This window comes from Agelaius phoeniceus, chromosome 1, assembly GCF_051311805.1.
Source record: "Agelaius phoeniceus isolate bAgePho1 chromosome 1, bAgePho1.hap1, whole genome shotgun sequence".
NCBI classification, from domain to species: domain Eukaryota; kingdom Metazoa; phylum Chordata; class Aves; order Passeriformes; family Icteridae; genus Agelaius; species Agelaius phoeniceus.
In genome coordinates, this window is record NC_135265.1 from 29,317,870 (window position 1) to 29,345,650 (window position 27,781).

The 27,781-nt window shown below is 36.1% G+C and overlaps 1 protein-coding gene across 6 annotated transcripts in view; it reads right to left on the reverse strand.

Moving 5' to 3' along the window:
- Positions 1-27,781, reverse strand: part of DGKB (diacylglycerol kinase beta) — a 378,520-nt gene that overhangs the window by 78,953 nt on the left and 271,786 nt on the right. For all 6 annotated transcript variants that reach the window (XM_077175541.1, XM_054639423.2, XM_077175548.1 and 3 more), the window contains one exon: positions 2,735-2,825. In XM_077175541.1, the coding sequence (XP_077031656.1) occupies positions 2,735-2,825 (91 nt within the window). The remainder of the gene's footprint in view (positions 1-2,734; positions 2,826-27,781) is intronic.

Here is a 27,781-nt window from a genome sequence, read left to right on the forward strand (position 1 = left end):
TACAGGTAGCTCTGCATAGTTCTAACACATTCATATACTACAAAAACAAAACACACGTGTTCTGCTCCTTTTCTTTTTCCTTTTTGTTTCAAATAATGTAATGATGCTGTTAAAAACAAAAGCTTACTTTTAAAATGTGGAGTATGCCTACCTAGACAAAAAAGAAACACTAGCTCTTCTAACTCTTTTTTGCCTTCTTTTCTGGCCTCATTCACTTCTTGGGTATTATTGTTTATACCTTATTTATCGTATCGATTATTTTCAGATCATCTGTCTTTTGAGAAAATACATATCCATGCCTGAAAAGAACTGATATTAAGGCTTTGCTGTGAATCTAAGAGCATTATCAGGCAAGTGTACAGGAATGTTTTAAACTCCTTTCTATTACCCATTAACACCAGGTGGTATAGAAGGCTTACACTGCTCCCACTATGCTTTTACAGCATTGCAGGTATGGTCCATGCCACTTTTACACCACATCTATACCTACTCTCATTAAGTATCTTTCACATAGCTTTCTTTTTTTTTTTCTGAAGTGGAAATGAACTGCAAGCTCTCTAAATTGTAAAATCTTCAGCCTTGTTGACTGACACATTATTACTGAAAATGAATACTTAATTTTGTCCTAGTTTTTGTTTGTTTGTTTCATTTTGGTTTCTTTCCCTTTAGAACCTCTCCTCAACTTCTTACATCTGATTTTGAAAACAAAAATACATCTTATTCTGGATAACATAAGAATGTGGTGTCCAACTTTGTTCTGCATCTCACATAGAGAAAAACATACAGAACATGAGTAAAGAATGTATGTCAGAAAAACCAAGCTTAATTAGGTTAGAAATCAAATACAAGGCTAAACAAATATTTGCCCAGAGAACATTGGATCACTGTCTAACAACTCAGAGATACAGATCCTTAATCTTCTCAGGCTTTGTTCATTCAAAATTTGGCTGTAGAGCAAGCACATTCTTTGTGCATTTTATGTGGAGTGAAATGTGGTCTCATGCACCAACCTCCCATTTACAATGACATCCCCAAGGGGCATCAGGTTAAAAATCAGACTAAAATGCTGACAATATTCAAACAAGAAACATTAGATACAAGCATACGAGCAAGCATTGTAATTTAGTCATTGTAAATAAATACACAAATAACCACCTCCTAATAGTTCTTGTAAACCTTGGAAACTATGCTTTTTGTTTCTAATTGTATGACTAATGGTAATGACTAGGATAGATGAAGTGAGTATTAACAAAAGTGCCTCATATACTGGCAATGTACAACTTTTTTGGTAATAATAGTTATTGACATGAATACGTAATAATTTCACAACTGACAGCAGCACCACCACAAACTTGTATACCTACTTGTTTGCTTTGTGATGTTAACATCTAATCATTCTTTGAATGGTTACAATAAAAAAGTTCACATCTTAATATGTATAAGGATACATATGACTTTCTCTAGATATCAGTATTTTATTGGGAAAGCCTGCTCTTCAATTTGTATTTAATCAAAAGGTACATTTAACTTGCAGTTTATTCAAATCTAATCAAACCAGGTAAGCATTTCTTCCAGTAACTAAGAAAATATTTTTCATGCTGCATTTCCTTAAACTCACGCATGTGAAGCACTCTCTTGGGAAGCAAGGGTGATTTTTTTGTTCAGTTTTTTTTCTTAAGGCTTTCGGTGGAGTTTTGTTTTATTTTTATTATATTTTAATCCAACACGTGAGGAGCAGGTTTTCACTTCAAAGAGAAACGTAACAGCATAACAGGCAAGTGTGGCACTGCTGGTCTTACAGTTTCAGTCTCAGTATTCTCTGCTACTGTTCTGCTATCAGGTACATGGTTCCTTCAGATCATTTCAGAATTCACCCTTCAGGAGGCTTTGACTGGACTCTCATAGCTCCCACCAGACCTCTCTGGTGGGAGAGTGCCTCATGCTACTATACAAATACCCCCCAACACATGCAGTTTCTCATTACTACTGGAAAGGAAAAGCACCATAATCCTCTTGAGAAATGATTTCATTATTTAACCTAAATTCTCAGGTTTTTATCTTCACTCATTTCTCATTTTTCATGTACTTACTCATAAACATCAGATGCCCAAACAGTTTATGTAATTCAGCCACTTATTCTAGCAGCCATCAAAGTGGCAGTGGCACATTATTTTAAATTCCCATTTTGTCTGTAAGTATCCTGTGTCTTTTTAGTTAATGTTCAATGTATAATGGAAAGATGACCCCTTGTGCAGAGAGAAAAGCTATTTAATGAAGGGGAATAATTCAAAAAATACATATATTCTTTAACCTTTATTCAGGAAAGTACGTACAATTTTAGGGAATTGAGTTTTAAAGGTTATAAAACCTTGAGACCTAGAAATAATAAGATTATTTTTTTTTTATTTTAATCCTGCAGCAGCTCTCACTCCCTCCAACAGTCTTTCATTTTTCCACCTGACCTAGCCACACTCCCTATTGATTTCTAATGTTATACTTCACCTCTTGACCTTGTCTACTGTATTAAGACTTCACTAATCATCAAACTGAACTTTGTTCCAGTGTGCAGGGCTACACTACAAATAGACATGATAAAAATAATATTTTGGAATATAGGGTCGAAAGGATGTGCACTGCTTTGCCTTGTTGGATTCAGGCACTCTGCGCCCTTGCTCCCTGCATTTCAGCCAAACTAGTGACATTTCAAGGATAAAGGCAACAATTAGTTTCTTACTTCTATTTCTACAGATTCATGCAGCTTCTTACAGGTGGCTGAGAAAGTTTCCGAAGTGCCAAATTCAAAATACCAAAATTTGTTCTTCATTCTGAAACAAGAAAAAAAAAAGAAAAGAAAAAAAGAAAGATCTTATTCACTATCAATATGTGACAAAAGTGATCATCCTGTCTTCCACTATAAGTAATGGCAAAGGCTTGGGAACATGTGACATCCCATTTGAAATAGATGAGCTCATAATTTTCAAAGCTTAAATGTTGGTGTCAAGTTGTATGATATCCCCTAAAGGGATAACAGGAATATGTTGAACTGACAGGTTCAAATGTACCTTTGACTTTTCTTTTTCAGTGACTATCAGAATATTTTTTGTCACTTAACCAGTGACATGCCTCAGAAAAATGTATCGATTTTATCTCATGTCTTACACCTACTATATGAGTTCTGATTCCCAGTTAACATCTTTATCCTGCAGAGTAGTAGAATGTGCAAGCAGGGCAATCCCATCATGAACAAGAGCCAAGAAAAAATGTAGCTTGCCTTAAGCTAGTTAAAAGTAAAGGCAAATGCCTATTGTACATGATGACAGATGAAATACTAGAAGGAAATAAAAATTCCAGATCTAACAATCTTTAGATATTTTGCAGAAGGAGAGCTGTATTACCAGGTAATTCACTCATAGACACATTTTAAATGGGCAATGAGACCTGCATCTTGAAGTTCATTAAGAGGTTCCAGAGGAAAATAAAACTGGATTAAATGCCAGTAAATTGCTTAGTTTATCATGACAGCAGGCACAATTTACACTTTTTTCTTTTTAAATACATAAAGACTGAACTTCTGTTTTAGCAGATTTATTGCATACTGTTAAATACAATCAGGACGCCAACAGCACCATTTCAAACAAGCATGTGTACTTTTTGTGAACTCCCATGAGTAATTATTATTCTGTAACAAAAAAAAAAGAAGCTAAACAACCACAACAAAAGATACTGAATTAGAATTCATTATTCCCACTTATGAATCAGATATGAACACAGTTTCTCCACTTGTATAAACTGTTCTCTGACACAGGCACAGCACATTGTGCTTCTAACTTGAAAACAAGAGTCTGCATGAGCTAGAAGTATAGAAGAATGAAACAAAAATGTAGATGACTGTAAAACATGTAAAAAGTACAAATCCTACTTTTAATTACTTCAAATTACATATAAGAGACTACTTAATTGCTGTTAAAATCTACTTAATGACTCTTAAAATCATGAAGTAAGCAGAGGTATTGCTGTACTGGCCATTTCCAGAAACCTGTTTGTATAAGAGCCAGCAACTCCTGGGTGCAGCATCAGAAGGATGTAAAGATGTCCAACCTGGCAGCCTACACAGAGTTGGGAAGAGAAGAGAGTAATAAGGAAATGACATGCTTCCGATGGAAAAAAATTACAGGAATTTCCAAAGGTTTTTACACAGACAATCTGAAAATATTTGGAAACTATTTTTGAGAACTTTCTCTCAGATAAATGGCATCTTCTCAAAGGAGCTCTAACAACCAGACGGGCTCTGGCCCGATTCAGGTCCAGATTTCTCAAGTCTATGAATGGAAGTGATCCAACTATGTTCCTCCTTTACCTGCATTTAGCTAGCACACTGCCATACCAACCTGGGATCAAGTGATTTATTTATACCAACATATATGAAGAAATTTAGAAACCTTTTGTTTCCAAAGAAATGTGAACTAAGTCTTGAATTTCCATTGGGTGTCTTTGGAAAATATGGATGCCTCTATTTTCCCACTACTTTCTACATAGGGATGATCAATAACAAAAACAAACAAACAAAAAACCTGCAACCAACCAACCAAAAAATAAACAACCCCCTCATACCAAACTAAAAGCCCAAACCAAACAAACAAGCCACCAAAAAAAAAACCCACCAAAATCCCCAAACAAAAAACCTCAAAAAACCAAGACCAACAAAACCTTGATGTAAATATTCATAACATTACTTTGTAATGTCTTTTGATCCTATTATTAAGATAAAAAAGCCTATATGTCTTCTCTTTATAATCTTTCTTTTTCCTATTCAGTTACTTTTACCCCAAATGAAGAATCTTTTCTTCTTCCTTATTTAAAAGACTGCTTTAAATTGACTCACTTATTAGCACTCTATATAAAAAACTCTTTGACTTACACAAAGTTAAAAGAGACATATATTTTTTGAGTCATTCAGAACATACTGTGCAAATTCAGGTATTTTGAGCTCAGCCACACAAAAACCCAGCACTGTCAATGCACTCAAGGATTACTAGAAAATTTACATCTATAAATCTAAATTTTGTAGAATCTTATAACTGAAGATTAAGTAAATATTTCAGGTGAGATTTTGATTTCTGGTAATTTAAATATAACCTATAAGAGTCTATCAAGCCAAAAAATGTTTTGTGAGCCTGTTCTCCATTCTCTAGTCGACTGTCTGTTTTTAAGCATAGAGAGATAACTTACTTGACAGCTTTTCAAATGCAAAGATAGATGTAGATACAAATAATTTTGTGCTTCATTTTCAAATAATGTACCAATTTCCTTTACAAGCCATGAAATAGATTAAATTTTATGGTTTTATTCAAATGCACTGTATCTTTTATTGAACAGAGGATTGTATTACTTTTCATAGAGATACAAAATGGAGTTAAACAAAGAACTCCAGAGAAATTATACTGAAATTTTTGTAAGCAAGACAAGTCTTATTATTCTAGTAAATATTACAATTTTTCTAATAATTAAAAAACCCCAACCTCTAGTTCATATTTTCCACTTGCATTCCTGTTTCAAAGAGGTAAAGCTCATCTGCTTATCAATATAGCAGCAAAAAGAAGATTAATGAACTATTCTCATGGTCACTCTAATTTCTTCCACAATTAAAGTAAATTTTAGATTGCTAAACAAATGCATATTTAATGACAATTTTGCCACATTAAAACTGTATGAAACTGAATCACAGGCTGCTGTCATGTATATTTTCTCTCTCCTAGAGGAAATGATTTAGACTTTCCTCAGCTTTTAAAAGGAGATAACCAAAAATAAGTTTGAAGTCTGCTCCTTCTTTCCAACACTGGTTTTGCTGGAATAGGAAAGGGAATTGATTATTCTACAAGAAAGAATTTGGTTTTTTGGAGTTTTTTCACATGCTTTGATCTAACCTTTGAAAGACTTTACAATTTAAATAAAACGTCAATCATGATTAAAGCCTGACCTATCTTGCTATTGTATTACAGTATGTCAAAATATACAGCCTACAGGTGTAGGAAGGACAAAACAAAACTGTACTTCAAGAACCCAAACACCTTCTATGCTGCCAGTGTTCCATGTTTTCAAGTATTGGTCAATGTTCTGATAAGTGGAATGATCATTAACAGTGATGAAATAAATTTTCACAACAGCTGTGGGAGACTGAAATGTTAATGGTTAATGACTCATGCAATTGGCCATTTGCAAAAGCAGCAGGTGCTTTGCTGAGGCCAGGTTTGCATCCCCCAACCAAAGGGCAGGAGGAGAGGTTTTGGGTGTGTGGTGGTGAAACCTAAGAACAGCACAGGTGCAGAGGGGGTGAGCACTAGAGGAGGACCACAACAAACCATTCTGTTTAGCAACAAGCTGGGGTTTGAGCCAAGTAAGGGAAGAGGCTGGTAAGAAGATCTTGCTAGATGGGATAATGCTTTTTATCGTGCCCATGTCCTCAGTTACATAACTTGCTCAGGCATAAAACTCTGGACATGGCGAAGTACCAGGACAGTCCTAAAGGTATTTGCTCCTTCTGGAATAACTGGCTAAACCAAGTGGATGTGAGAAGGAGCTGTAATGTCTTAGAAGATATCATAAACCACCAAATATCCCCAATGTGCCCCCAGACTCCTTTCTTGGGCCTTCCACCAGAGGACTGAACATGATCCACAGTGTTTCCATAGACAGTGTACCCCAGGGGAGGTACCTTAAGTTCCTACCTGAAACTGAGCATGTATCAACCCACTGAACTATATGTTTCAGGGGCTTCCTCACCCCTGACAGATCAAGACTGTGGACATCACTTCAATAAAGCAACAATCAAATCTCATCACTGGATCCATGGGTGGTAGTATCCATGTATACATAAACAATGGTCATTCCATGTCATTTCACTCTGATCTAACCAAGGGATCTGTTAACAAGAACCTCAGTTACTCTCACCTTCAGGGGTAGGTCCTAATAATATTATAAAAGGGCTAATACTGCCATTCCTTACAGTATTTCTATGCTGTGGAAAAATATCAGACTTAGAAACTTAGATATGTTTCTTGGGAAAGTTCAGACTAATATTTGGTAATCAAGGCAAAATAATCAAAATAGTCTGTGATATGGGTTTGCTCCATTATCAGTTAATCAGAAACCCCCCTACTGCTAAAACTATTTTATATAACCTTTCTGATTAAGCAATTACAAGGCATGTCATTGAAAAATTGTCCTGTATCTAAATATGGAAATAGTAAATACTTTATTCAACACCTGAAGAGCATCTATACTTCACTGCAGTATGAACACTCTGTCAGAACATGTGGAACAATAGATCAGTTATGGGCTGCTAATAAAAGGTCACAATAAAAGGAGTACCTTTAACTTCAGTAACAAATTCTTATTCTGGCATTTACGGTCTTCACTTGGGGCAAGGGCTTATTGCTACATTTGCAAGTTTGTCACGCTTTCTACCACATCCTATTTACACTTCTTATATTTACTGTTTATATTTATTTTATTTATTTGCACTTTATGCAGTGTCAGTTTCAATGACTTCAGCTGAAATTTCTGCATCAGAAAATTTCTTTTATTTTTGTAAAATGTCAGCTGAAATACTTTGACCATTTTTGAAAACAACTGGATTAAAAACATGTATAATTGCTTATATTAAGAGTGTTTGATAACAAAACACTTTGAACTGTTTTAATAGAGCTACACTTTCTGAGCAGAGATTTAAAACTTAGCATGAGAACAACCTTGCATCAAGAATATCCCTCTAGCCATCTGCATGAAAATAAATACAGAATTTAATCATATTATGACCACTTGGAAATAGACTCTGGGAAGGCTTATTTTGCTATATTCATTGGCAGAGAAACAACTAATTTTTGTCTCCAGTTCTGTCAACTTTTATCCTTTAATCTATACTAGAGATTTTATTACCCAGGAAAGTACTAGAATTCTTCAGTCTTCCAAGGTAAATTCCTTGAAAAGTCCACTGCCAGGAAGTAACCTCTAATACAAATCTGTGTAAGAATGTCTGCTCATGGACAAGCAAAACTTTAATTCCTCCAGAAAGTATATTTTCCCTCAAAATATAATCTCTTAGCTCTGCTTTCCGAAAATACCTTTTTAAAGACTATTCCACCTTTGTTGCAAAAGTACTGTTTCTTTGTCAGTGAGTGTCAAGAGTTGATTCTCAATCTCTATCATAAACTCATAGAATTTTCAGCATAAAGCTCCCATTCTAAGAGCAGCATTCATGAACAACAATGTACAGAATGTAATGAATTTAAAAAAGAAAATTCTATGGCAGGAAAAAAAAAATAGCAAAGAAACCATAAAGAGTAGATGCTTATCATCTCATCCACCACAAGTCTCGAAGGTGCTCAGAGACACAGACTCATGTTATGTATTTAAAAGGAACAGGTCTCTTTACCTTCCTTTTCTCCCTTGTTCACTCTTTTGTTCCAAGCAAATGTGGAATAATGTGTAGAACCACCTCTGCAGGGAACCAAAAATACCAGAAAAGTGTGCTGAAATGGAGGTATATTTCCACAGAGGAGAAACTGTGAGCAGTACAAAGGGAAAAAAGGAGAGGAATGAGGAAAAGATAGGAACTTAATTTTGAAATGCAGCACTGAAAAAGGTATGATGATAAAGTACAGAAGAGAAGAAAAAAAAAATAATCCTAAAGGAGACCTACATAAAAACACATATTTCTTAAGGTTGACAATACAGATAATAAGGTCTAAAAATGAAACTAGGAGTATAAGAAACGTCATGATGGGCAGAAAAGCTGAACATCTCTTCCAATATTTTGTCACTGACATTGGTTATTACTACCAGACACGACAGAGGATAGTATAAATTCCATGTAGTATACAGCTGGGAATAATCTAGCTCTATTATTATTTATAATTCTATCAAATTGAAAACCACTACATTCAGATTAGACACAAAGAAGAATTCTTTTATGATGAGGGTGGTGAGACACTATAACAGGATGCACAGAGAAGCTGTGGATCCCCCATTCCTGGCAGTGTTCAAGGCCTGGTTGGATGGGGCTTTGAGCAACTAGTCTAGTAGAAGGTGTCCCTGCCCATGGCAGTGGGGTCAGAACAAGATGATCTTTGAAGGTCCTTTCCAACCCAAAACATTCTATGATTTTCATTCAATTTGTGGGTACTTCCCAGAAAGCAAAATGAAAGTGATTCCCAATGTATGGGGGAAAAAAAAAGTCTCTTTGGGAAAAACAAGCTCACTAAAGTGTGTCTGAAGTTGCTGATATTGGTTTAATGAGTCCCAGCCTGCAAGACATACAAGTGACAGACGCACTCTTCTCTGAGCTGGCTGAATGGCAGGGCCCAGACACTGATGGTGAATAGTGCCACATTCAGCCAACATCCCATCATTAGTGATGTTCCCCAGGGATCAGTGTTGGGCCTAGTCCCACCTATTACCTTTATTGATTTGGATGAGAGGCTTGAGAATACCATTAGCAAATCTGCAGACAACACCAAGCTGGGTTGCTGTTCTGATCTGCTGGAGTGCAGGAAGGCTCTACAGAGGGACCTGGACAGACTGGACTGATGGGCCAAGACCAACAGTGTGAGGCTCAACAAGACCAAGAGCCAGGTCCTTCACTTTGGCCACGACAACCCCATGCAGAGCAACAGCCTGGGGGCAGAATTGCCAGAAAATGGCCCAGCAGAAAAGGACCTGGGGCTGCTGGTCAACAGCTGCTGAACAAGTGTGGCTGAATGCAGCTGCTGAATGCAGTGTGCCCAGGTGGCCAAGAAGGCCAAAGGCATCTTGCCTGTATCAGGAACAACATGGCCAACAGGAGCAGGGATGAAATTCTTGCCCTGTACTCAGTACTGGTGAGACCACACCTCAGATGCTGTGTCCAGCTCTGGGCCCCACAAGTCAGGAAGGACATTGAGGAGCAAGTCCAGGTAAAGGCAACAAAGCTGTGAAGGATTTGGAACACAAGTTCTGAGAGGAATGGCTGAGGGAGCTGGGGTTGTTTAGCCTGGAGCAAAGGAGGCTTAGGGGAGATCTTATTGCTCTCCACACTGCCTGAAAGGAGGGTGTAGCTGGGGGATGGGGGTAAGGGGGTTCAGTGTCTTTTCCCAGGCAACAACTAACAGGACAAGAGGACCTCTGTCAAGCTCTTGGACATTAGGGAGAATTTCTTCACAGAATGGGTGATTAAGGAATGACTGGACATGGTATTTAGTACCATGTCCTAGCTTGGTCATAAGTTGGACTCAATAATCTGATTATCTCAGAGGTATTTTACAAACTAATTCATTCTGTGAAGTAAAAATTTATGGCATATTATATATCATAGAGATTGCACTTTGTATTTCTGGTGATAGAAATATCTGTATACATTGGATATTATTGAATTACATACTCAATACAATGAGTATGTATAAAATGAATAAAATTTCAGTTGCTAAAAGATATTCAATGTTTTCTAAAATTCAATATAAGGAATATTTTTACCAGGTCTCTCACAGTAGTTTTAAACAGACAACATATTTTCCATCTTTTCTCACAGTTCATAAATCTATTATCTAGGTAATTTTATACTTAGGTAAAAATGATTTCATTGCAGCACATAATATATATTAATAAGAATGTATGACTTTTTCTAATGTTCTTTTCTTTCTACTTCTGTCTTAACAATCATATAATTCCTGTTCTTCTTTATAATGAATCATACGCAAAGGTAAGGAAATAGCCAGTGGAGATGCACATCCATAAGAGATTTATGTGTGACTGGCATGATTTTAATAGAGACATCTTTGTCAATTTTTTCCTTTTTCCATTATCAACTGTACTTCTGGCAAATCTAAGTGTTAATCTCCTATGGCACAGAGCATAAGCAGAGGCCATACAGATAACTGTAGAAAAGCTAAAATCCTCATAGACCAGTTCTAGTTTTACACAACAAATAACATTTTCACATATCATAAAATGATACTACCCATGGTTGAAAAGCTACCCCATAAGTACTTATACCACTAAGTAATACTGTGAGATCATTTTCCCTGACATTTATCAGTTCTACTGCTGCAAAGCTGAATTTGACTCCATTTTCTGTTATGCTTTATAACAGTTTTGCACTGTATAACAGTTTTGTCCATGCAGCTGGGTTGCAACCTCCACTGCCCACCTGCCTGTCCCCATTTTTCCAGTTCTTTGCCCAGTTTTCTCAAAACTCTCTGCAGCTCCTTCCAGCTGTAATTTTCATCCCTTGCCCTCGTCTATTCAGTTCTGGTCCTGTCTTCAACTCTGCTCTCATATCTGGCCAAGAAACCATTCCTGGACACCTTGCTCTGACCATTTTCAGTAGTAAACTAATTCATGAAAAGTTGCAAAAGGGTCTTGCAATACTTAGTGATTGGGGTATAAAAATGTAATGACATTTAATGTGGATAAATTTCAAGGGATGCATAGAGAAAAGTAGCAAAATAATTCTAATTTTATGAACAGGAATTAATTCTCAGTGATAAAGTCTAGGTTTACAAATAGCTGAATTAAACTTTCATCTCCACAGGGGCATTAATGGAGGGGGAGAAAGGAAACCACTTCTTGTCTTGGGCTACAGCTATCCATTTGGATTGAAATATTTGTACAGACAGTTCACTTCTGAATACCAGTCAATTCACACACTTCAGACAGGTACTGATGTTCCCAAATATCATCTGTTTTCTGTGTATTTGCAGACAAAATGTGCAATGAATTCACTGGAGGCCTGTGCACTGTTTCCTGATTTTGTTGAGCTTCAGATCAGAATGTAATTTGTTCAGGTTTCTGAGAGAAACAGTAGACCAACCAGAAGTGCTCACTCTGCTAGGGTTACCACAAAAAACCAAAAAAACCAAACCAAAACAAATCAAAAAACCACAAGAGCAACACCAGGTTGATAATCATACACACAAGCCCCAATCTTATGTGCTATGAAACCTGTTGTTGTTTTATTATGATGCCTTTCTTGCATACTCTCCTTACACTTTAGACTCCAGCAGAGAACCTACTATTAACATCCATATGAAGGAATATTTTATCCTAAAATACAAGTAAAAATTTCTATATTGAAATATAAACAACACACCCTAAAAATTTTAAGATCTTTGGAGCATGTGCTAGGTGTTATAATACAGGAGGAACTTTTGAGTTGTGCCTTAGGTTGCTTTGTGGCAATATGCAACAAGATGTTAATGAGGAAAATAAAAAGTATTCTCTCCAGAGTTACAGAAAAGTGGCTTACTCAACTGAGACTAATTACTGGAAGTTAACCTACGGCAACTGTTACGAAACCTAGCTATTATAAAAAATTGTGATACCTGACTGACATAGTTTACAAGATATTTCTCCATGAAAGATGGTACTGTTTCTGGTCTGTGACAGTAATATCTGTTTTAAATACGGATTTCTGATGCTTGTTTTTGAATATATTGTTTTAACAAGCTGATTGGTATACCCAAAATATAATCAAGTTTCTCAAAATAGTCACCTAAAAAAATGTCTATAATGTCTCCATTATAGCTGTGATTTAATCTGTCATTTTGCTCCCCTAAATAAACATTTCTTTTACATTTCTTAAATCCTTCATGTCCATTCACCATCATGAAGATTTCTGCTCTTAACATTTTACGTATTTTTATGTTTGTATTTCTCTTCAGTTTCTTTCCCATATTCTCCAGTCTTGGGAGCAGATGCTGAGGCACCAATGACTCATTAATCTCAAGAGGTTTTTTATCATGAACAAAAATAAAGTCTATGAACATTTCCACATTTACCAGCCTTGGTCATACTAGAGAATCAACAAAGCTCATTGAACAAAAGTAAAAAAAAAGGCAAAAAAAACCCACAAAAAAAGCCCTCTCTGTATGTATTATACTATCTCAGAGCAAGAACACAGACCTCCACATTTTATCTTTTTATTACATCAGAGGAAAAAAACAATATTCCCTTCCCTCACCCACTCATGGATATGTAAAAACAGACATGACACTAGGTACACTAAGTAGTGCATGTAAGATATTTCAGAGGTTCAGGGACAGGTTTGAAGGAGGAACTCCTCATTGGGTGCTTCATATGCAAAATGGTAACTTTGTTTTAGAAAACTAGCAAACTAATAATCATACAAACCAGTGCTGTTTCCCTGTAAAGCAGAGGATGGTATGTAATTAAATAATCTTTTTCTCTAGCCGATACTGTAACTCACTGAAAAGCTAAAGTATCTCAATACTTGCTATTTGATTCCTGCCAAAAAAAAATCCTTCCATTACCATAAAATACTTGAAGCACCATGCTTTATACCATTCCCAAGTAGGACACAATGAGAAGACTAGGTGAAAAGAAAAAGAAGTAAACCATCAAATGCGGTAAGGCAAACAATGAGCATCTCTTCTGTGACCACACAGGAGAAAGACTGTGTAGAAGATCTTTGACTAAATTTTTCTTTTTCTCCTTATTATTCCTCCAGAAATATTTAAACCTTACCGGTTTAAACCTTTACAGGTCGAACTCTGCCTCTCTGACTGAGATTCAGAGGAGTTAAAAATTTATTTTTCTACTAAAGAGCTGGTTTATGAGTTTAGGAAGCCTTACCCATTTCAAGTATCATCTGATTCCATCCCTATGAGAACTCCACCTCTAAGGAGGAGGTGGCTTGCCTGGGATTTAGTTTAACACCACACTTCAGCATGTCAATGCATTTGTCTGCCTGTGAAGTAGGAAGAAACTGTATTTCCCTCCAAGACAAAAGACATCCACTCAATGAAACTGAAGTTGTGATTTACCAGGCCTAAGTCAGCAGAATTTCTCTCCAGGCTTCCATGAGAGAAATAACTGCTTCTCCACTGACTATAGTGAGAGCACTGACATCTAGTTCATATGTGGGTAGACACTTCTGAGTCCTAGATTAAGGTCTCTAATCTGAAACTGAAAACCTATCTTGTTTGAAAACACTAAATCTAGATAGAAGACAGGCCTCCCAAGCCCTTCAACATAAAGGAAGTCTCATTATTTCTCACTTTACTTGCTGAAAGAGAATTTACCCAACATATCCCTGCAAGTATTTAGATGCATCTAAGCACTCTTATAGCTATGGATTTTCCTAGCTAACCACAGAGGAATCCAAGATCTGAACCCAACCCACCTGTGCTCCCTGTAGCATATTCAATTAAAAAGCTAACACAAGCTGTGCCTTATCTCTAGTCTTACCTTCAAGGAATTTTAAAATGGGCATAGAACCTGTCTTTCTTTTGGGGAAATGCATGGACACTCTGCTACCTGCTTTGCTAGATCTCAGGTGCAAGAGACAACAGGCAGGTGAAACATGTGGAACAAGCTTCATTCTCTTTGTGGAAAAAAAAGTTCATAGTTGTTAAATAACTGTGCATTACTTTCTATTTTGTAGAGTAGGATGGGATGAGTTTTGCTTTTAAAAGGCCACTGATATTTTAAAAACCTGAAAATATTATGATTAATGCTATATTTGTGAGTCTATATTTTTAGGCAACTTTTTTCCCCTAAAGATTGAACGCAGTCATCAGCTGTGGTTAAAAATGCTGTTCTGTAAATGTGCAGAGACTTCAGAATGCATTTTTAGTGTGACAGAAGGTCTTTACTTAGTAGAAATCAGGACTTAGCATTGAAAATGCACATGGTAGCTGTATAAATAATAAATTCTACTACTATAATTACTTACCATCTTATCCTTCACAATAAAAATTTAGAAAACTTTCTACATTGAACAGCACCTTAAAGGACAAGGCAGGTTGCCAGGCAGAGAGTAAAGCTGAAAGAGTATAGTGGTTTTGTTCCTCTGTACAAAGCAGTGTAACCAAGGACTGTTCCTCCAAAAACTCTTTTGGATTATCAGCAAATAACATTTCCATACCCAGCATGTAATCATTTCATTTATTATATGTTCATGGTAAGACCACTTATTCTTTACTCCTATGCTCTATTAAAATTCAAAATACATGTAAACAAGCAGAAATCAATTAATTTTTCTAAAGCATATTTAAAATAAATCTGTAAAATATTTCCTTATATGCTTGTCATGGAATGTCCTTGTGATTATATACATTTCACTTTGAAGAAGTCTATACAGACCCTTTTGACAGGAATTTACACAAAGATCACTTTGAAAATCTGCCTTTCTAATTTCTTATAGTCATATGCTACAAGAATCATAAATTTAGCGCCAAGTTCTACTAGGATTCTTTTCTGCACTAAGAGAATTGGTGAGGAATCAACCTTTATGGGTGATAATTCTAAGCTCTCAAGCCTAGTAATTAGACCTGTGCTTCTGCCTAAATTATATTTGTCTAGTTCAGTGCCTTTGATTTTACTTTTTACACTACAGCTCCATATTGCATTTCTAATCATTACTTCACCCCAGCTTTTAAAAATCTCTCACAGCTCCATGCTACCAGCTGTTGTTTTCTTTCCTAATGCACTTCACTTGCAAAGAAGAAAAAAAAATCTAAACCCAACAAAAACCTCCCAGATTTAGATATCTTTGAACCTCATCCTTACTCACTGCTTTTCATCTTCTGAAAAAAATGGAAGTAATAATTTTGTGCTTTAAATTCAGTAATACTTTAGGACTTAAACTTGTTAAGGAAATTGAATACAGGGAATGACAATACTGTCATTTGGGGGCATTGATCTGATTTCTTCAAATTTGCATAATTTGGAGTCTATTTCAGTATAAAATTTCATAATTTTAGGTGAGATAATACTTTTCTAGCTAACTAGGTAAGCCAGATCAACTGACTCTTAAATGAAAGTTAAAATATATCTAATCTATAATTCATTCTAGTTCAATCATTCTATAGATTTAATTCAAAACGTTAACAACAAAAACCAACTGCCAATGACAAAATAAACAGAAAAGCTTATATTAAATGGGCATGTTTTTTAAATCATTTCATGTTATTTGACATACAGAAAACATCAGCTGCACAGCTTCTGCTAATATACATGCACAGCTTTTTTTGAACCATAAATACTCAATAACTAATTTCATATTATCAGCACATAAAATGCTGTAAAAATCACAGTTTGCTGTAGTTACAGGAGAATTGTAGCTAAAACTTCCACTGACACTTGTATAAAGTCACAGAAGCTAGCTTGGAGGCTTGTCTTTCTTTCAAAAAAAATGAATTTTAAGAGTGCATTAAAGCCTAAAAGCCTAGTATCTCAGGTCTGCAAAATGTATTCTGCCATAAACTTTTTAAGGCTGAGGAAAAGTAAAGGGCAAGTGAAATTTTTCAAATCTTAACAAACAAAAAAGCCTAAAGAAATCATATATGAAGAAGCCTGTAAAATTTTCTGCTTGGGACTTCACAAAACCATGTACTAAATTCTTACATTAGAGCTTAGTGTGCTGACTACAAAACACATACTTAAAATAAAAAACAAGTTCTATCAAACTTTTTCAGTTTTTCAACAGGGAACACACATTAATCCACCATTTTTCATTTTTGTGTATATTGCAGAACTAGGATGAAGTACACACTGAAATTCTTAGATTTTCCATAGTTCCTGGGCATCAGTTTACAAGCTCAGAGGCAGTAAAAATTATTATCTTGGTGCGAAGTCCTAATGACCTCTACCTCACAATAATGCTATTTTTCTGTTGCTCAGGGATTTTCCCAGAGAATGGGAAGATACTTGAATATTTCTTCTTCCCATCAGTTTTCAGCTGTGTAGCATGGTGTGAAGGCTGGATCAGATGTCTTAGCATAGAGTTAAGGACTTAGCTGGTAGGAAAGGTGGCATAAAACTCATGTAGGATTTGAAATGTAACTTCCAGATTTAAAAGATGCCTATTTCCACATTTCTGTGAGATGGCTAGAGCTGACTGTAATTCTAGTTTTCAAGTAACAGGAACATGTTTCTGTGTTACAATATAAGCAGCCTATTAACCAAGTCTAACTCCCTTCAGAGAAGGGGAAGGAGGAGGAAAAAAGCCAAGCCTATTTAGCTATAACAGTACTGTTTCCAATAAACAGAGACTATTCTGTTAAAGCAGAACCAAGCAATGCTTTCTAAGGAAAGGTCTTACCTTTGTGGACTTCAAAAAGATGTCCCTGCACAATTTTACTAAGTAGTAGCTATAAACCGATTGTTTGGAATTAATATAAAATTGTGGCTTTACCCCTAAACAGGAGTATTATCAACATACCAGCTCTGCTCTTGTAAGTTTCATGAGAACATTTCAAAGAATGTTTTTGGCAAGACATTTTGTACAATTACAGCCCTAATACACTTGACAAACATTTGTATAAACCCATGACTTTTTCCAGACAGGTAAATAGGAAATAAAAATCAAAAAATTTTCTTTAGATGTGTCTCTATATGTGGCAGTATGCTCAGGAGCATTTTTTTAAGCTTTCCTGACTTTGAAAATACTTAATCCCAGCATCCTAGCTTGCTTTTTCTCTGAGTTGTTTCTTAGAGCTAGAGCTCAATTTGCTCTGAGTATGAAGTATCATGGGCAATTGTCACATGATAAATTACTGTTTTCATCCATCAAATATTAAAGCTGCTCACTACTGACCTTGAGCACCACTTACACTGCCAGAGCCATGGCCCTTTTCTAAGTCAGCAGGGTACAGCTGGCACAAATTCAGCCAAGCAATCAGATTCATACCCCTTCACAAAAGTTAAGTCTTTTAAAAATGCTGTGTCTCACACAGCACAACCAGAGGCTTGACCACGCTTGAGAAAGGTGTCCAACACCTGACTGCTCCTATCAAGGAGTATTACCTGCTCACATTGATTTGCAGCAAAGTATTTCTCAGTAAGCATTTCCACTTAACATTTACTCTCATGGAACCTGTGTAGTGGGAGATATTTACGAGTTGCTTTCAGCTTAAAAATAAATCACCTCTAATTCCTCTAAGCGAAATCAATCAAAAGTCTTTAAAAAATGGACTGGTTGTTTGGTCGATTCTGGCAGAAAAGTAAACAGCACTTCAGCTTTTCTCCACCATTAAGGTCTAAATGGCCTAGAAAGTAAATCAATATCTCCAGTCAGCCCTCTGGCTATTGTTTAGCCAGTAGATATGGATTTTCTCTAGCTTACTGCACTCCTTTGGGACTAACCTGTAATCCTCAGAGAGTAATAATAAGTTCATTATCTAGTTCAGCTCTCTGTTGTACATTTAAATGGACCACATCCATCAGCAGCACTTGTTAAAGGACAATGACATCCCATTCACCCTATTTCACAATGAAATACTTGCAATACCTGATGGAGAAAATTAGTATAAAAAACCTGATTTGTTGTCAGGTTATTAAAAATGAAATATCACAAAGGAGTTAAACAGTAAATAAGGATTTTTCCTTATGTAACACTGTTTCTTGGTTAATGAGTTAAATTGTGGTAAAGTTTATTTGTGTCATACATCATGCAATCTTTCATTATTCATATCAATCTGTTTCAAATATTTCTGGTTAAATACCACTACAAAGCAGGCAGCTGTCAGAACCAATCAGTACTTTTTTATCATTCTTGAGCTACCAGATGTTTGCTGGACTAAAAGGATTTTCCCTCCCTCTACCTAGAAGTGCACAAGAAATCTCTCTCATTTTTAAACACTGAAGTTTTAAAAGGGTTCACTCTCTGATCACAGGACCACACTCTGCTCTCAGCCAGAAAGAGTTACAGCCTCAGATCCTAGCACTCTATTTTACTGTGTATGCACATTTTGTCTGATAAACATATACATTCCATCACAACATGACAAATATAGCATTAATTTTACAGCTTCTACATGGAAAATTAAAAAAAAACCTAGCAACTATGCTATAGATTATCTGAGTATTAAAAAACCCACTTACTACTTACTAGCTTCTATGACTAGTTCTGTACTGTAAATTATGCACATGAAGAGTGTTATCTGCTGGGGAATGTGCTGCTTTTTATCTAAAGCCTCATACTCAGGAATATTTGTAAAAATCACAGCCTCAACAGTCACAAGTTCTTTTCTCTAATTCAAGAATTATTAGGAAGAATGCAACAAAAAAAAGGATGGGGACTATTGTTCAGTCAAGGGGTTTGAGCAATAGCTTCTATAACACTTTTTATACCATGCTTTTTTTCTTTCAGAATTGCCTATCTGGATTTCAACCTCATTTAGGTGAGTGACAGTCTTCAAATCAAAAGGAGAGCTGACAGAGTCCTAAATAAAGATTAAGGAATTGATCTTTAAAATGGATCTTCTAAATTCGGAGGTTAAGTTCAAACAGCAGTGCTATACAGAAGGACAAATGAAACTTTATGACTTTGGAAATTCCCAAGATGCAGCTTTAGTTTTCAGTGAGCTGCTGTTGGTACTGGGATCACCACTAGGTGACAGCTGGGGAGCACCCAGAGTTCCCCAGCTCTGGGGACAGCTCTGCTCTGTTCTAAAGCAATTCACTTGGTTTGGTGAAATTTTTAAACCACTCCACACAGCACTATAGTGAAAATCAATAGAACTTAAGTTCGTAAGTACACATTACTTTGAAAATATCTGTTAATATCGTGTGAAATAATGCTTATACACTCTAAAAATGGAGCTTTAAGGTCTTCTGAATGTCACTGATCTTTGGCAGAGAAAAAGGTCTGGTGGAAAGACAAGTCAGAGATCAAAGCCATAGAATGGAGTAGCCTGCAAAGGCATCCCAGAAGATGTCCTTCCAGAATTCTTCACAAATGTTGGTTCTTGTACTCACTCTTTTAGTATGCAAGTAATAAATCATAAAGAAATATCTCTATTTTTCATAGGACTTGGGGATTATCCTCAAGTGATGCAACTGATATTCTAGGAGCATTTATTTGTTTGCACTTGGTATTGTTAGTGTGGGATTCTGTTCCCCTCCTTCTGTTTGTTCTCATGGAACTGTAATGGCATTGACTTGTGAGACAATGCTTTCACCAGCTCATTATGTTGACTGATAAGCATTTGTATTCTTCATTCTTAGATCAGATCTACCTACTTGCAGCTTCTGTGCCTTTGAATACCTTCATCTACTAAAACAAACAGAACTTACAATTTTTACAAATGAGTAAGATCTCATGCAGATACTTGCTATGGTCACCTCATAATTTCATCTTCTTTTTATGATGAATGACTAGTATTCAACTGTTTTGTGCGTTTTCCTTTAACAATTTCTTTCTTTAAGTAATTTTGCAGCTTTTTCAGAAACCTTTACAATTTCAATAGTCTTTTAAAGACTGGGCATTAGGATTGCATAAAACAGCACTATTCTCATGAACACCACATGAATTTTAAAGAATAACCTTCCTACATCTCACTGCCCTGTTCATAAAGCCAAAGCCCTCATCTCATCTTCAAATTAAAGAATCACTCTCAAAAGCTCCTGTTCAGCTCATTATCAGGCATGACTGTCTAGTACTTTGCTAAGTCACTGTTCTCTAAAATAAAAGTTCATAATTCTCCATATGACCTACCTCTGTGTTTTCTAGATATTTGACCCTCCATTTAGCTATTTTTAAAACAATTTACCCACACAACTGTTGACATTTCTCCAGTATTACTTAACATTCTTTTTTCTTTCTATGTTTTCTTGCAGCTTTCTCACAGAGACGTTATGCTCCGCTGTAAGAAATAACTAAAGTCTGTATAAACTGGGCATAAAATAATGTAATAGCAATTATTTCTATGAATTAGCTTGTGTAGACTTGTATTGAATAACACACCTATAAGAAAGTATTGGAAACAAAATAAAATTAATTTTGTCTTTCATCTAGTATATTACAGACTCCTTCCAGTCAATATACTTTTAATCTCCTGTTATGTTAAAAACTGCTGAAACATAAATCCTGTTTAAGAAACTAAAACCTTTAAGATATCTCTTAGATATAGTATCTTCTGTGTTCAGTTCTATATCCTTATCTCACACTTATTTAATGTGTGCTCTACAAAATTTAATTTAATGCTCTACAAAAAATCTAAATCCTCTACAAAATCTGCATTATTTTGTGCAATTTTAATACTTTCATATCCTAATAACTAGTATGCAAACTTACACCCTAACATCTTGTATCTGGAATGAAATCTGACCCTGCTAATTCAAAAAATCAAATTTGCGCCAGTTTCAATGAGGTCAGGGTCTCAGTCTTGATCTTTCATGGCATTAGCATAATGCACTCTTGAATCTGATTTTAGCATTCTTCTTCCCTTTTTATAATGCATATTTGTAAAACCCTTTTTTCCTTTGGTTTTAGCCAGAGAGCAAATTAAAAAATAAATTAATTTGGTTATTTTTAAATGTTAAGAAAATGAACTCTGTATAAACATTCTCTTAGTTCTTCACTTACCTGTTCCAGCAGTCATTCAGGTCTACAGCAGAATGTTTTACCCAAATTCCAAGACTCCAGAATGCAACATCTTTTCAAAACTTCGCTGATGAGGTGTCACAAGACACCCAAAGTTACCCATAGCTAAAAGTTCAAATAAAGGATTGACTGTTCAGAGCTGATCAGCATTTTCAGTTGATCAACATACGAATGGAAATTTTGTGTTACAGATAAAAGAGAAAATCAGGACTCTCACCAATGAACAGAAAGCACCATGGCATCAATAGAACAGGAGCATTACGAGAGCTAAAAGTTACCAGAAGCAGTGACAACAAATCATCCTGATGGAAATTGTTTAAAAGTAGACATTTTTCCTACTGCAAAGACTCAAGGTAGCCCAACTTCAAGATGCACCTGTTTTTCTTTGCTGCACATAGAGAATTTGAGAGAGTGGCATTTAGTCTATGAGACCAGCAGTGTGCTCCTAGGGGGCTGGCTAGAGCTGCACAGCCAATCCTGACAGCCTTAAAGCACTGAGGGACATGTAGCCAGGAGAGGTGATTTTAACATGGGGGAAAATGGGACAAAAGCACCTAAACTGCAACTGTCTTGTGATTCAGCACTTGGAAGCATGCTATTGATCTTGACAGACTTCCTAATTTGCTAACATTGCTCCTCTGAAAGGATTTCTCAATTACATGACATGGCCTTGGAATAAGGTGCTTGTGCAGGTCATGTGGCAGGCTTTTGCTTTCAAGTGACTAAAGAAGTTTTCATAGCTGGGAACATGACTTTCTTTTGGCATTAAAGGCTCTGCTGAATGCAATACAGTGTCCTGGCCACATACTCCCCCAGGGACACTGAGTGTCAAAATTTGAGTAGCCATGGGCTCCCGACACAAGGAGTTCTGCTTTATGTTACCTGAATGAAGGCCAATCAAATAAACATAAAGAGCTGGTAAGGAGCAATGAGAGGAGAGGATCCAAGTAACCTCATTGGTGAAGAAGAGAGCACAGGCAGTCCTGCTATCAAAGGAGAAAAAGTTCAGAGTGTCCAGCAGAAGCCATCAAGCTGGCTGGGGCTGGTGCATTTGTTCTTTGTGAACAGATATAGAAGGTGCTGGGCTTGGTTCAGCCTGGAGAAGAGGCAGGGAAACAAACAACAGCCTGCTGGTGCCCACAGAACTGATCCAGGCTCCTCACAATGGTATAGGACACAAAGAAAAAGACGGCATAAATTGAAAGAAGATCTGATAGGACACACGATTTTTTTTTCAATAGACAGGCATAAGAACAGTTTGCCTACAAAGGTTGTACAGTCTCCATCCTCTCAGATTTTCAAGGCCAGACTGCAAAAACCTGAGAAAACTGGTTGCCTTGCAGCTGACTGGTCCTGTGCCCCTAGGATCTGGGCACAGACATGGGAGAGACCTGAAGTCCAGGATATTTAACAGCTCTGTCACTATGAGCAGAATTGGGAATCAAGACAGCAAGGCCCTTTGTATATCTAAAAAACTACACACATGCCTAAGAGAATCCATCAGTATTAGACAAGAGTAGAATCAGCCACTTGGGGAAAACAGAATTACCAGGAGGTATCAATGACCTTCAACCTCTACAGGTCGTACAACAGGAAAAACTAACAACACGATAACCATCCAATATTACAGAAAACAATCTGCTAATCAACGTGTTATTGATCCCTTGTTTTTGTCAAGGTCATTTAACGTTCTAAAAAATGATCTCACACTAAATCTTTATAGAAAAAGTGGGCTAATTTGATTTACAAAGTAAAGTGCTATTAATTATGGAAGACAGTCAATAAAAAAGCTGATTCCTCTAAACACAAGGCAGATCTTATGGCCTATGATTTATGATGATGATTATAATGGCAAAATATTTGCAGTTCTCACTATCATCTAACTTGGATTAGCTGCAAACAAAAGACTCAGATAAGATATAATCAAGCACCAATACAAAGAGCAGAAGGAGAAGAACAACCCTTAGAGCAGGAAAAGCAAACATCTGGATTAAGAGCAGTATGAATAAAACTACAACATGACCTACTGTTCCTTTTCCAACATAGGCACACAAACCTCTGCTTTTTTACTATCAGAGCCAGACTTCTGTCTTGCTGCTGCTGTTTCCTTTGAATTACAGTCCCTAAATGTCTATGTTACGTAACCAGACATCTCAAGGGTGCGCAGCATTCATCTAAAAGGACGTACTCATTGCAAATTTTCCCATTCTGTATTATTAGTATGTCAATAAAACCTGGCAGCTTCTCTGACAACTAAGGCAGGCCTTAGATTTTCCTAAAAATGCCTAATGGGACATAAAAATATTCCAAGGCCTGATTCCTTTTTAACAAAGGCATATTATTTAAACCTTAATTTAAAGATTAGAAACAGAGATTTTAATTTATAATATTTAACACTAAATATGTAATAAAACAGAAATAAAAATATAAAAGGTAAACCTAGAAAGAAGAACAAGAAAAAAAATTATTTACAGAAGAAAGTCAATTTTAGACTAAAGAGTAGAAAAATGAAGAACTTGGAAAATTCATATGCAGGTATCGCCATGTATGGCAGTTTTCCTTCCTCATGGTTTTTAGTTTGTGAAGTGAAAATGGGATAATTCACAGTTCAAATAATTGTTTCAAGCTGCCAATAGACAATGAGATAAATAGTATTGCTTATGCCAGGCCATGTTTTCAAACTTTTTCTCATAGCCACAAGATTTAAAGTATATTTCAGTTATTGACAGAATCATAGGGCTTCAAAAGTCAACATCCATAGCTCGCTCTTTTAATATATGTGTCTTAATTCAGCCTGGATTTTACAGCCATTTCTTTAATAAAGCTATTTATCCTGCAGGGTTTAGAGAAAAGAAAAGCAAATTTTGAAAGAACTTGTTGAATGCTGGAAAAATAGTCTGAACTAAACCTATGCCTATCGCTAAAAGCTTTCTTCATGTTTGCTTTGTTTTCATGTGAAGAACATGGCACTTAATTTTGACAATCTGTCATTTTTCTAGCACGTTCAGAAAGTGGTTGGACAGAGCAGTACTTTTATGTTTTCCATCAAAAACCTTACAATGCAGAACTGCTTGTGTTCTATTAGAGTCCTTGTCAAGCTCAGTGAGCTGTCTAGGCTGAGGGAGGACTATGTCATATTGTTCCAAGCTCACGTGTCAGCAAAGAGAGATATAGATCTAGCGGTTTCTATCAGCATTAATGCTTGCTTGTGCATTCCTATACAGCAGACATCCCTGTTTGCAAGCTGCAGCTGGATAGTGCTGTAGTGCCAGTATGAACTATCTATAAAAGCCTCCATGTTCAAGGCAAGGAGGGCCTACCTGGCATATTCTCCACCATCCTGCTCTCCTGGAGCAGCTGTTTGTGCCTGCAAAAGCACAGGGACAAACATGGGGTACAATACTGGAAAGTCCAAACGCTGTAAATTGACAGAGAGTTGTGAAATCACTTGTGGAATGTTATTCATCAGCTCTTATTTTTAAGTCAAACAGAAAATTGTATTTTTCCATAGATTCAATTTTCTTTTGCTTCTTCAGTAACTACGAATGTCAGATAATTTCTGAAAATTTCCCAATACATGTATCTGCAGTTTGTTTGAAACTTTATAAAGTTTTAAAGTTGCAAAGTGTCTCCTTAGGGAAATTACTTTCTAAGTCTCTCTCAAGGTGAAAATTACTGAAGTCTGAAAATTACTTAAAAAAACCAAAATAAACAAACAGAAAAACAAAATACACTTTACTGTTTCATTAAAAAAAAAGTTTAAAAATCACTCATTATAGACTGAGCACAAGAGGGACCTAGGACATCCAAAGATATTCCTCTATTATTAGCAAGAAACCTGAAAGTATGTAATGATTTTGCATTATATATCTAAATGAATACAAGAAGTTATTTTCTGGCAAATATGTAACCTCTTTTGGCTTCCTACCAGAAATAACATTAATTTGAAATTCATGCATCATTCTTTCGGGTGTTAAACCTCTGCACAAATGATACTTTAAGCAAACTTAAAAACAGAAAGATGACATAACTTCTCAATTTAAATCTTTGTGAACTAGTGCTCTGAAGTTACCTACCATTCTTTGATGTCTTCTTGAAGTGCAAAATAATCAGTTTAAATTAATTATACAAAATTACGGAAGATATAATGTTAAAGATGAATTGATGTAACTTACATCAATCAAACTGCCATATGTTCCTAAGATCTAAGTGACTTCTAACTGCACAATAGTCTGTTTTTACATCAATAGCATCTCTTACATGTGAGCTCAATCCCAAACTCAAGCCCAGACCTGCCTTGTTTCCAAACTGTTGCACAAAGACTTCTGTGGGAGAGCTCAAGGGAAAACTGTGGCTGTTTCCTGTTTCTGAACTCACAAATAACTCACCCAGATGCCTCCCCAGAAGGGCTGAGATTTGACTAAACTTACAAGAGCACAGAGTAATAGAAGAATGTGTAGAGGAAAAGTACAGCCTAGCTCATGGCAGGATTTGTGCTCTACAGAGTAAAATGTGTATACAGTATAGTCCAAGATGGCAAACTAGCACTGCTAGTGCACATCAGCTCCCCAGGGCTGCGTGGCAAAGCTGTGCACACATCAGGGTTGCCTGATACATCATTTAGTCTGTTGTTACTTCCTCAAAGCATACCAGAAGTTTGAAGTCCCTCTCAAATTGGAGCACTACTCAGCCATGCTCTGCATCCCATAGGCTGGAAACAATTTCATAACTACCTAGGTATACACCTTCCAAACAAATGCAGTGACTTTGAATAAAGCTGATCAGGTACTCCAGGTACTCCAAGCCTTCAACTAGGCTTATTTAAATTATTTATGAGCATAATTTTAAGAATGCATTTTACAAATTCGAAGTGCAACTGACTAGATAGTCACATCAGCAAAAAATTTTTAATTTTTATAGGAACATTCTTGTTGTCATTATTATTATTTCTACAGCAATGCGAAACCCCTGTCATGGAACAAGACACCATTGTGCCAGAAACACAAAACAAAAAGATCATCTATGAATCAGAAATGCCTTACATTTAATGGAAATGTAGGGTTTGGTTATCTTCCACATTATTGATCAGATAAGAGGTTTCTATTCTCTGGAAAAATAAAAGATTTTTTGAGAGAATACCAATTTTATTATTTCTTATTTAATAGTGCATACCAATTTGAAACAGCAGTACTGCCAACTTTAATATTAAAAAAAAACATGCACTGGGGCTCAAAAAGCATGAGATTGGAAAAAAAATGCATTTGGGTGTTTTATATTTGTCCTTCACTACTTTGCCTAAGGGAACATTCAAACCATAACATTAAAAATTCTCTACCACAAAAAGAAAAAACCTTCACATTTGAAACTGAAAGTAAACTTTTCTGATAAGGAATTTAGGATTGAGAGCAGAAATTCAAACATACCAACATTTTAAATGAAAAAAGTAATACTATTTGCCAATGCCATAATCAAAAAGCCTGTGTTCAATGAGTCACTTTTAACTCAAGGACAGTCTTGTAAAGTCCTTGGGTAAGATTTCCTATTTGAATAAGGAGCTTTTGCAAGGAGCAGGTCAAGGTTCATACTAAAAAAAAGGGGAAGAACACCAAGGACTAAGGATGAAAACAATATTTTGTGGTACTTGAGAGGATAGCACTCTCCTCCAATCTGCATTTATTTCTCTGTTTATTTTTAAATGGTTGGACATGACTGTCTAATGGAAAACGCTGTTTAGAAAAGAGATTTAGGAAGTCAAGGTGAAGGAAGCAGAGGAAGATTAGAAAAGAAGATACAGCATCTGGACAGATTCAAACCACACCTGCAAGGATAAAATGCCAGTAAGGTACTATTTTGATAAAAACAAAGGAAAGAGGAGGTATTTCTTTTTACAATCAAAGATTAGGTAGAGACATAGCCAGTCAAGACAAAAAGCCAATATTAGTTTTCTGTGCCTCATTTCTAGGAACACAGTGGAATGTGTTTCATTATTTGCCTAAATTATCCATGAAAAACAACCTACAGTTTTTTAAAATCAATGCCAAACATCCCAGAGAGGGAACACACCTTGGATATCAGCCGAAAAACCCAGAATTTTAGCCAAAAATTATCTATAGTGACCATCATCCATGTTTGAAGCTCCATTCACTGCAGTGGAGGGAGGGAGGAAGGGAAAGAGGGACAGAAGGAAGGCAAGAAGGAAGGCAGGAAGGTGGCAAAGAAGGAAAGATATTCTGAGGCCTTTTGCTATACCTAACCTCAAGATTATTTTTCTTTCTTTTTAACATGAGTTTTATGAGTAAAATTATTATTTTGTAGAGAAGGTTCATTCACGAGCAATGATCTATTGCTAAAAAGATAGAATAAAGGAGAGAATTTTGACTAGTTGAAACAGCTTCAAAAAAC